The 11,261-nt window shown below is 53.5% G+C and overlaps 1 protein-coding gene across 1 annotated transcript; it reads left to right on the top strand.

Annotated features, from left to right (window-relative positions):
- Positions 1-45: 45 nt before the first annotated feature.
- Positions 46-7,948, top strand: J7T54_003397 (Lovastatin nonaketide synthase-like protein; the record flags this gene model as incomplete). The annotated part of the gene is made up of 3 exons (XM_051509576.1): positions 46-321; positions 592-6,669; positions 6,764-7,948. The coding sequence occupies 3 exons, from the start codon at positions 46-48 to the stop codon at positions 7,946-7,948; spliced, it is 7,539 nt and encodes a 2,512-aa protein (XP_051359474.1).
- Positions 7,949-11,261: the final 3,313 nt, after the last annotated feature.

Consider the following 11,261-nt stretch of genomic DNA (forward strand, 5'->3'; position numbering starts at 1 on the left):
CGCATCTTGACTGTCCATACACTTCCCCAGACTCTACCAGGCATTATGGGCTCCATTGGCCCCGGGCCTGTCCCAAATGGCAGTACAGTTGTGAATGGCAGTGCACCTGTCAATGGGCACTCTCCAGCAGAACCCAATGGAGGGAACTACGAGCCTATCGCCGTGGTGGGCATGAGCTGCCGGCTCTCCGGAGACGCATCAGACACGCAAAAGCTGTGGGAGCTACTTACCAAGGGTGGTTCAGCGTGGTCAAAGACGCCCAAGGATCGATTCAACCAAGAGGGTTTCCGTGATCCATCTGCCGAAGGCAAGCCTGGAAGGGTAAGAACATCTTACACTAGACGTTGGGACCAGTTTGACAGTCCGGCCTCGGCGCTACACACAATGCAGAAATGACTGACCTATTTTTCAGACAAGTACAGACGGTGGACATTTCTTGAAAGGTGATATCAAAGCCTTTGATGCTTCCTTCTTTGGTATCAACCCATTGGAGGCATCCGTGCGTAAACCCCCTCTTCCCTTCCCATCCCAATGCGGCCATGGACCAGCGTGGAACGTATCTGACTAAAAATATTTGGCTCGCCATTGTAGGCCATGGACCCTCAACAGAGACTGGTTCTCGAGATTGCTTATGAAGCTTTTGAAAATGCTGGCCTTACCATGGAACAAATATCAGGGTCCAACACTGGTGTCTACGTTGGCCAGTGGACTTCGGACTACCAGGAGATGCTCCTGAGAGATATCGACTTCCCGCCCGTTTATCAGGCCGCCGGTGTTGGGGCGGCTATCACTTCTAACCGAGTTTCTTACTGTTTCAACCTCCAAGGCCCTAGCTTCACCATCGACAGCGGCTGCTCAGCTAGCATGGTAGCCCTCCATCAAGCCGTACAAAGTCTTCGTATGGGAGAGACAGAGAAGTGCTTCGTGGCGGGCGTGAATCTCCTGCTCGATCCGCAGCGATATGGTTATCAAAATAAGTATAGCATGTTCTCCAAGTCTGGAAAGTCCTACTCATTCGACAGCCGCGCTAAGGGGGCCGGTGGCTACGGCAGAGGTGAAGGGTGCTCGGGGGTCGTCCTTATGCCCCTTTCCCAGGCCGAAAAGCAAGGTCATTCAGTCCGCGCTATCATCCGAAACTCGGCATCTAACCAGGACGGTAAGACAAACGGAATCACTGTTCCAAGTGCAGCGGCGCAAGCTGCTGCTATTGAGAGGGCCTACGCCCAGGTCGGCCTGGAGCCGTACGCAGATTACGTCGAGGCCCACGGCACGGGCACCTCAGTTGGCGATCCTATCGAGGCCCGGGCGATTGGCAAGGTCCTCGGTGCTGCTCGCAAGTCGGACTCGCCGCTGCCTATCGGCTCTATTAAGGCCAACATTGGTCACACGGAGAGCGCAGCCGGTCTCACTGGTCTTATCAAGGCTGTCCTGATGCTCGAAAACAATATGATTCCGCCGCAGGCCAACTTCGAGCAAGCGAACCCGGACATTGACCTGGACAGCCTCAAGATCAGGATCGCAACAACTCTCGAGACTAGGCCGCTCAAGAGAATTTCGGTCAACAGCTTCGGCTACGGTGGAACCAACTGCCACGTCGTCATAGACGCTGCGGATGCTGCCCCGGTGAAGACAATGAGCCAGATCGAGGGAATTCCAGCCACCAATGGTCATGGTGTCCCTGGAGGTGTGCCCAGGGTCAAAGAACGGCTCTTTGTTCTCAGCGCGGCCAGCGAGAAGTCGTGCCAACAGATGGCATCCAATTTGGCCAAGTATCTTGAGGACCGGGCGGATTCGGCTGACGCTGACACACTGCTGGGCCGCCTTGCCTACACCCTGAGTAGGAGGTCTGTCATGGAGAACAGGGTCGGAATTGTTGCCTCTGACTTGGGTGACTTGACGGCGCAGCTTACGAAACTGTCCACCGAATCCATTCCCCGTGTCAGCCAACAGACGACGCCTCGCATCGGCTTCGTCTTCAGCGGCCAAGGTGCTCAGTATCCTCAAATGGGCCGGAGCCTTCTGGGCACATGGCCAGTTTTCACGGATAGTATGAAGCGGGCAGCTGTATGCCTGCGGGCATGCGGAAGCTCGTGGGACCTGTTTGAGGAGCTGCTCAGGGAGCCCTCGGAGAGTCGAATGGAGGATCCTTGTATCGCCCAGCCAATTTCCACAGCGGTTCAAATCTCTCTCGTTGATACGCTGAAAGATCTGGGGGTTATCCCGACCGCTGTGGCAGGCCACTCTAGCGGAGAAATTGCGGCTGCTTACTGCGCCAAAGCTATCTTGTTTGAAGATGCTATTACGGTAGCCTATCACCGTGGTCGGCTGACTAGTGAACTAAGGAAGGAGAACAAGGGCAAGGCCGGCGCCATGATCGCCATCGGGGCATCGGCGACGACTGTAAAGCAATATATCGACCAGCTCGCTACTTCTGCTTCCAGCAAAATCGCTATTGCCTGCTTCAACAGTCCTTCGAGCGTGACGGTATCTGGCGACGAAGAGGTTATCAGCTCCCTGAAACAGATCCTCGACGAGCAAGATATCTGGAATCGACTTCTCCGTACCGGAGGAGCTGCCTACCACTCGCCGCAGATGCTCCAAATTGCTAGCAAATACCACGAGGCTCTTAAGGATATATCCGACAGCGTGCCTATATCTGACATCGGCATGGTCTCCTCTGTCACGGGTGAGGATGTCCGAGATAAGCCTATCGACCGGGACTACTGGGTGTATAATCTGGTCTCGCCTGTTCGCTTCACTGACGCTTTGAAGAAGACGTGCGTGGGGGAAGGTGGCACGCGCAAGGTCGACTTGCTGCTTGAGCTGGGATCTCACTTTCAGCTGGAAGGCCCGATCAAGCAGACCGTCAGGACTTTCAGCGGGGAGGCGGCCAAGATTCAATATGCTGGATCTCTAAAGCGCGGCGAGGATGCTCAGCTTCGCCTGTTGGCTATGCTCCGGTCCCTATATTATGAACGCTCTCCCGTCGCCTTCTGGAGAGCCAATGCCGGATTCGAAACGGCCCCTGAACCCCTGTCGGATCTTCCCCCTTATCCGTTTGACCGCGCCAAGACGCACTGGCACGAGAGTCGAGTGTCCCGGGCGTACAAACATCGTCAGTTCGTTCCCCATGAGCTTCTAGGCACGCTTATTCATGACAACAACCCCAACGAGCCCAGATGGCGTTGCTACCTCAATCTGGCAGATATCCCCTGGCTGAGCGGCCACATCATCCAGGGACAGACGATTCTCCCAGCTACGGCATACCTCGCCATGGTCTTCCAGGCGGCACGCCAAGACACGGCTATGCGTACTCCCCAAGCCACGATTGACCGCTTTATCCTGCGCAACGTCGTCTTGTCACAGGCGCTGGTCATGGAACAAAACAAACCAGACTTGGAGATCAGCCTGTCGCTCCGGCCCCAGGTACTGTCAGCGAGAAAGTCGTCCCCACTGTGGCAAGAGTTCCGTGTCTTCAGCACATCCGCAGACGATGTCTGGACCGAGCATTGCCGCGGTCTCCTGCAGGTTGTTCACAAGTCAGAGTCTGCCACACGGGACGACGGTATGGTCCCTACCCGGGTCACTCTGCCACCGCACGCCCAACATGTCTCGGCCAAGCAATTCTACCACCGGGCAAGAGACATTGGCATCAACTGGTCCGCGCCCTTTGACAAACTGACCAGTGTCAAGCTCGCCCCCCGTGCGTGCATCGCAGACTGTTCGTTTGTGCCCGGTCCCAGTGCCGGTGCCAATGGTGCGAACTACACCATCCACCCTGGTGTCATGGACGCCGTCCTGTACCACGGCATGATCGGTCTCCTCATCTACGAAGGCAAGGAGACGTCCCCTGTTGTGCCCACTTTCATCGAGAAGATGGTTGTGGTCGAGCAAGACTCGGTTCAGGAGGTGACGTGTCACGCCAAACTCACCGAGCAAGTGCTTACCTTTGACGTTGGCGTTTTTGAGAAGGGCAAGGAGGATAACATGGTCGTGCAGGCCTCGGGCGTGATTGCGACCAAGTTGCCAAACGTGTCCATCGGCAAGGCTGGGAGACGAGAACTATGCCATGTTCCAGACTGGGTAACCTACATGCCAAAGACCACGCAGAAACACATGGACGACATCTGCCAGAAGTCGCTCAATCACGCGCCTATCCTGGAGACTGTCAAGGGCTTGGATGCACTGACCATCAAGTACGTCAAGCAAGCCCTGGCCTCCACACCGGAAGAAGAGGTAGCCGAAGGGTACCAGCGCGCCTGGTACAATTGGATGAAGACGGTCGCCAACGAGGAGCCTGACCCAGTCTCCCTAAAGATGGCAGAGGTAGATGACAGCCTTCCTGCACGGATCGCACGGCGTTTGGGGGCCAGCTTGGGAGACATCCTGCGCGGAACTACTCATGCCCTGTCCATCCTGAACGAAGACAGCCAGCTGAGCAATCTCTACAACCAGGGTGGCAACCCTCGCACCATTGCGCAGATTGCCGCGTACATGGGTGAGCTAGGCCGTATGGATCCCAACATGAAGATCATCGAGGTCGGCGCCGGCACCGGATCAGCCACCTTACCCATCCTGCAGGCTCTGCAAGCCCCGAACAGAGTGCTAGCGTCTAGTTACGATTTCACCGATATCTCGCCAGGATTTTTTCCTTCCGCACGGGAGCTGCTCTCCGAATTTGAAGGTATTGTCCAGTACAAGACTTTGGACGTCGAGAAATCAGCCGAGGACAATAGCTTTGCGCCCAACAGCTACGATGTTCTCATCGCTTCCAATGTTCTCCATGCTACCCCTTGTCTCGATGTTGTCCTGGAAAACGTCAAGTCGCTGCTTCGCCCTGGCGGCAAGCTGATCCTTATGGAGCCTACTCGGGATCTTCACCACTACGGTCTTATTTTCGGCTCGCTCGCTGGTTGGTGGGCCGGGGTCAACGAGGGTCGGACCCTCTCGCCTATGCTTACCGTGCCCCAGTGGAAGGAGAAGCTTACCAGCAATGGCTTTATCCACAACGGACCCATCTTCGAGGACTGGCCTGTCGAAGAGGGAGGCTCCATCAATGTCTTTGTGGTTGAAACCCCGCCCCAGGCCTCTTCGGCAGCGGCTCTGGATGTTGACATTGTTTCCGCTGCTGGAGAGGGTCTTTACGCCAGCTTCACGGACCAGCTTCAGAAGAAGCTCTGGGACCGTTCAGTGGAGGCTTGTGTTGCCTCCGCATCTGTCTCTGGAGACAAGGTGAGCATCATCATGCCCGACTTCGTCGAGCGTGTGGCCTGGGACTTGGATGACCCGCTCTTCAATGCGCTCAAGGCTAGGGTCGCCAACTCCAAGCTCGTCGTGTTCGTAACGCTCACGGCCAAGGACAAAGAACAGCGACCTAGCGGCGAGTGGGTCTACGGGTTCGTCCGATCGGTGCGTTTTGAATACGCCTCTGTACGCCTGGCTACTCTCGAGCTCGAAGGCGGGTTGGAGACGGGCATTGAAGCCCTGACAACCATCTTGAACAGCCCGACAGCTGACATGAACGTTCACGTCGACGACGTTGAGCTTGAATTCTTGGACAGGGATAGCCAGCTCTACGTCTACCGCATGCGTTCGGAGCCCAGCTTCGATGAGTACGTTAGCCGGGATCTGGGTAGGTCTTCTTCGGAAGAAGGCCCATTCATCAACGGCAGAGCAATGTCGGCGGAGCTGGGCATTACCGGTGTGCTCGACACCATTCGCTGGGCAGACAACCCGACGATCTCCGGGCCGCTGGATCCTGACTGTCTACGACTGCAGCTTTGCGCTGCTAGCGTCAACTTTAAGGATGTGCTGATTGCCTCGGGCCAGTTGGAGGGCATCACCAAGATGAACAATGACTGCAGCGGTGTTGTGCTCGAGGTTGGCGCCAACATGACTAGCAAATTCAAGGCCGGAGATCGCGTCTGCGCTTTATACTCGCAGTCATTCACTAACTATCCCGTGGTGCACGGCTCGTGCTGCCAATTGATACCTGAGGACATGGACTTTGCGGAGGCGGCTTCGATACCCCTTGTCTGGAGTACTGTCTACTACAGCCTGATTACTCTTGGGAAGCTACAAAAGGGGGAGAGTATCCTTATCCACTCGGCTGCCGGCGCGGTCGGGCAAGCATCCATTATCCTTGCACAGTATCTCGGCGCCGAGATCTTTGTGACATGCGGAAACGAGGCGAAGGTGGAGCTGCTTAACACCGAGTTCAACATTCCGCGCGATCATATCTTCTCGAGCCGTTCCACTGCTTTCCGCCATCATATCCGCGCCATGACGAACGGCCACGGAGTGGATGTGGTCCTCAATTCTCTCGGGGGAGAAATGTTCCGCGAGTCATGCAATACAGTGGCAGGCCATGGTCGGTTCGTCGAGATTGGGCGCAAGGATCTCATGGAAGATGCCCTCATGCCCATGCAGTTCCTGCTGGATAACATCACGTTCGCCTACGTTGACTTTGCGCATATTCTCGCGACGAAGACGGAGCTGGCAGCCCAGCTCATGGGGGAAGCGATGAAGCTCTTTACCGATAGAATCGTGCGGCACGTGCAATTGACCAAGTACTCCATCTCGGAAATGGCAGCTGCGTTCCGTCTGATTCAAGCTGGCAAGCACACGGGTAAAGTCATCTTGACCGTGGAGCCAGAGGTCAAGGTCCAGGTGAGTACATGAAATGAGAACAGGGCGACGCATAGTCGCTCTAGGAAACCCTACTAAGGAGACACACGCTGACTGGCATTTCCTTTTAATACAGGTTGTCCCACCAAAGCCTAAACCCGCTCAGCTCAACCCAGAAGCGACCTACATTGTCGTCGGAGGCCTGGGGGGCCTGGGTAGACAAATCGTCGACTGGACTGCTGGTGCGGGAGCTCGCCATATCGTCATCTTCTCGAGGACCGGTAGGTCCGACCCGGATACTCTGAACTTCCTGGACAGACTGGCATCAGAGGGAATCACAGTCCGTGTCGAAAAGTGCGACGTGACTTCAGAGGACCAGTTGCAGGAATCCGTGGCCGCGATTCAGAAGACCATGCCCCCAATCCGCGGTTTATTCCAGGCTGCCATGATCCTGCATGATGTCTTACTGGAAGACATGACCTTTGAGCAGTGGAAAAAGGTTACCCTCCCCAAGATTCAAGGCACGTGGAACCTGCACAAGGTTCTGCCCGCTGATTTGGATTTCTTCATTATGCTATCGTCGGTAGTATCATTGCTGGGCACCGTTGGAGCCGGCAACTACTCTTCGGCGAACGCTTTCCAGGATGGCATGGCTCGCTACCGCCGCCGCTTAGGCCTGCCTGCCTACGCGCTAAACATCGGGGCCATTGTCGAAGCCGGCTACGTGAGTGAGAATCCAGAGGTTGCCATGACCCTTCGAAAGAACGGACTTGGTAGCGTTAGCATGGACGAGTTCTTGTCCCATCTCAACGATGTTGTTCAACACGAGACGGTCTACACGCAGTCATCGCTCGGCATCCTGCCCAATGGTACGGAGCGCGAGCTCGGTGAGGCGCGCTGGGCTCAGGACAGGAGGCTTGCCCAGCTCTTTGGATCGGAGAACCAAGCCGGCGGCAAGACGGCCGGTCGCGGTGCTGACGATGTCGGTCTGGCGCTTCAGGCCGCGACGACCTTCCAGGAGGCCGTGGACGTGGTCTCCCAGGCCATCGTCAACCAGCTGGCAACCATCCTCGCCACAGACGCGAATGACATGATCCCTGCGCGAAGTCTGGACTCGTACGGGCTGGACTCGCTGGTCGGTGTCGAGTTGAGAAACTGGATTGGTGCCTACTTGCAAGTCAACCTGCCACTGCTGGTCATGTGGAACACTAGCAGCATCACTGAGCTGGCCAAGATTGTGGCTAAGGGGTCCCGACTAGTCAAGGTGAAGTCGGAGGACGGGGCGGACGAGGTGGAGGCCGCTGGAGATAAGAATGAATAGGTGCGCGTGCGAACAGGGTATGTTGATCGATATGGTTACTGTTATGTTAGTCTACATGTATGCTTTTACTCCATCGTTGAAATTTCCTCGTGAACTGTATGCTAGACTATGCACCAAGTGTCACATAGGGCGGCCAATACCGACAGCTGGCGAAGTTTCCGTGTCCTATCTTGCCCCCTCCAGCTCATGCTTGTGTCAGGCTCTAACTTTGTTCCATCAAAGGCCACGGAAAAAGAGGTTCTTAGCTGGAAGAAAGTGGTGATGAAGAAGGACAGATGCTAGCTGACGGCAGATCTGCAGATGGGCCCTGCGGTGGCCTGAGGCACACACAAGCTCGAGCAGCAAGCACACTCAACAAGCACGCACAACATGTTCACTCCCCCCAAGTACGGAGTACATTCGCTGCACAATGGTACACTGAATGCAGTACCAGTACAGGACTAGTGCGCGCCCGTAGCATGACACTGAAGGATTATGAGGATACGGAGCACGTTCCTGCCACATGAGACCTCTGCAGTTGCGCTAAACTGCTAGGCCACGTGGAGGGGTGTTCTTATTTAGCGGACCGCATTGCTAAGTGTGGCACCAGAGCAACGTACATGAACCTGGCAAGCTCAATCGCCTTGCGCGCCAAGCCTCCATAAAAGTCCCTGTATAGGCATGTGTACGGTGAGATATTAGATAATACACTGCCAACTGTGATAATATATGCATGTATATTATATAGGACAGTGCTAAGGTTTTTACTTAATTTTTCCTTAGGATTATATAGCCTAGATAGCCTAGTTAGCTAGCTAGAGGCACCCGTAAGGGCGTATAATTTATTATTATTATATAACGTGATTGATAAGCGAATGTCCCAGACAAGCGAATGTCCCACAAATCGATCCTCCCACACTATCATCATTTGATCAATTGATCCCCAACAACCAAGCATGCCAGTCCCAAATGATGAGGCTAGTATCAATCTAGCCCTTCAAGCCCTTCAAAAAGACCCAGAGCTAAGCGTGCGACGCGCAGCCCAGATCTACCAGGTATGTAGGAAGAAGCTAGGCCGCCGTCGACAGGGCATACAGTCTCGAAGCGATATCATAGCCAATTCGCGGAAACTATCCGATCTTAAAGAACAGAAGCTAGTCAAGTATATAATTAATCTAGATTCGCGAGGGTTTTCACCTCGGATTAGTGGTGTTAAAGAAATAGCCAATCTATTGCGCGTCGACCGCGACGCGTCACCTATCGGTAAGCGCTAGGCAGGGAATTTTATCAAGCGGCAACCAGAGCTTAAGACGCGTTTCTTTCGCAGATATGACTACCAGAGGGCCAAATGCGAAGATCTAGTCGCTATAAACGCGTGGTTTCGACTTGTAGCGAACACAATCGCGAAGTATGGCATCCGATCAGGTGATATCCACAACTTCGACGAGACAGGCTTTATGATGGGCGTTATTGCAAGCGGTATGGTTATTACAGGCGCAGAAAGGCGTGGGAACCCGAAAAGAGTCCAGCCTAGAAACCGGGAATGGGTTACAGTCATTCAATCGATCTCTGCGCAGGGCTGGGCAGCGCCGCCGTTCATCGTTGTTACAGGCCAATATCACCTCTCAAGCTGGTATTAAGAAAGCACTCTCCCTCGCAATTAGGCTATCGCAACTACGAAAAACAGCTAGACCGATAATACTACGGGTCTCCTATAGCTAAAGCACTTCAATCAATATATAGAGAAGCGATCGAATAGTGCCTATCGTCTTCTAATCCTCGACGGGCATAAAAGCCACCACTCTGCCAAGTTCGAGGCATATTACAAGGAGAATAAGATTATCTCGCTCTACATGCCTCCTCATTCGTCTCACCTACTCCAGCCTCTCGATGTGGGCTGCTTTGGGCCGCTCAAAAAGGCATACGGTCGAGAAATCGAGCATCTAATCAAATGCTCTATAACACACGTTTCAAAGACTAAGTTCCTTTATGCCTTCCACGCGGCATTCCGAGCCACAATAACCGAAAGCAATATCAAGGGAGGCTTTAGAGGAGCTAGACTTACCCCTCTAGATACGGAATATATAATCTCAAAGCTAGATGTGAAGCTACACACTCCAACGCCTCCCGAGGGGACTCCAGAGCTTCCTGACCCTTGGGTCTCAAAGACCCCCAAGACGATCAAGGAGACTGAATCTCAGTCTGCCTACCTTGAACAGCGAATCAGGAGACACAAGAGTAGCTCCCCAGCATCAATAATTGATGCTATGATGTCAATGACTAAGGGTTTAAAGGCACATCAGCACGAGATGGCGTTACTGAGGATGGAGGTCCGGGATCTTCGAGATGCTAACCACATCCTTAGCCGGCGCCGGAGGGAGAAAAAGACCCGCCTACGGAATGGAGGGACTATGACAGTAGAGGAAGGTCAAGCATTGATTGATCAGAAGGATATAGATTCGCAGGTAGCAGCTGAATGGTCAAGGAGAGGTGGTCGGGCAAGGTCGGTGCAGCTAGGTATAAGGCATTGTAGTGCGTGCGGGAAGGCCGGCCATAATTCACGAACATGTCAGGCTAAGATAGAGGCATCTAGAGATGCGCATAGCGATTAGTTTGAACTAATTGAATGATCTTTTGTGTGTTAATTGACGATCTTGTTCGTGGTGTTGCGATTTGTGGGACATTCGCTTGTCTGGGATATTCGCTTATCAATCACGTTATATTATATGTTAATATAAATCGCCGCCCTTACTATAGAAATTAAGTCTAAAATAGAAAAACTACTTTACTATAATCTAATAATAAGCTTCGCGATGATAATATTTATTTTTTACACAAAGTCTATAACGGTAATATAAGGCTATTTATAAAATACTAACAATTGTCAGACACATGTTGCATACCAAGGTTGTTGCAGACATCAGGGGTGGCTGAGGCCACTAGCCCTGTGGCTAGGTGTGGCCCAGGAAGCCCCGATCAGGTCACGTGCACAGGGGGCGCACCGAGGGAAGAACCTTCGCAGCCGAGGAATGCTTCTAGACTTAGGAAGGTCAAGAGATTAATACAGTCACCAAAGACCCCGTACTCGCAGCGATCTAGCCACGCCCTCTCGACATTGTGCACCTTCTCACTCTTTTCGTTAAATCCAGTTCTGACAATAATAAATATAGTCTTCGGAGATAGTAAGGCTAGTAGATAAAATTACTCTTATAAGCGTGGATTTTATTATTACTTAATTACCGTTATTGTCACAGCTAGTCAAGAGCGGGGACCCACCCTGCACCTGGCAGTCACGTGAACTCGCGCCTGCCTTTGCATTTTATCGCGATCCCGA

The sequence above is a fragment of the Emericellopsis cladophorae genome (assembly GCF_022114955.1).
Source record: "Emericellopsis cladophorae strain MUM 19.33 chromosome Unknown NODE_64_length_119800_cov_120_522489, whole genome shotgun sequence".
In the NCBI taxonomy this organism is placed as follows: domain Eukaryota; kingdom Fungi; phylum Ascomycota; class Sordariomycetes; order Hypocreales; family Bionectriaceae; genus Emericellopsis; species Emericellopsis cladophorae.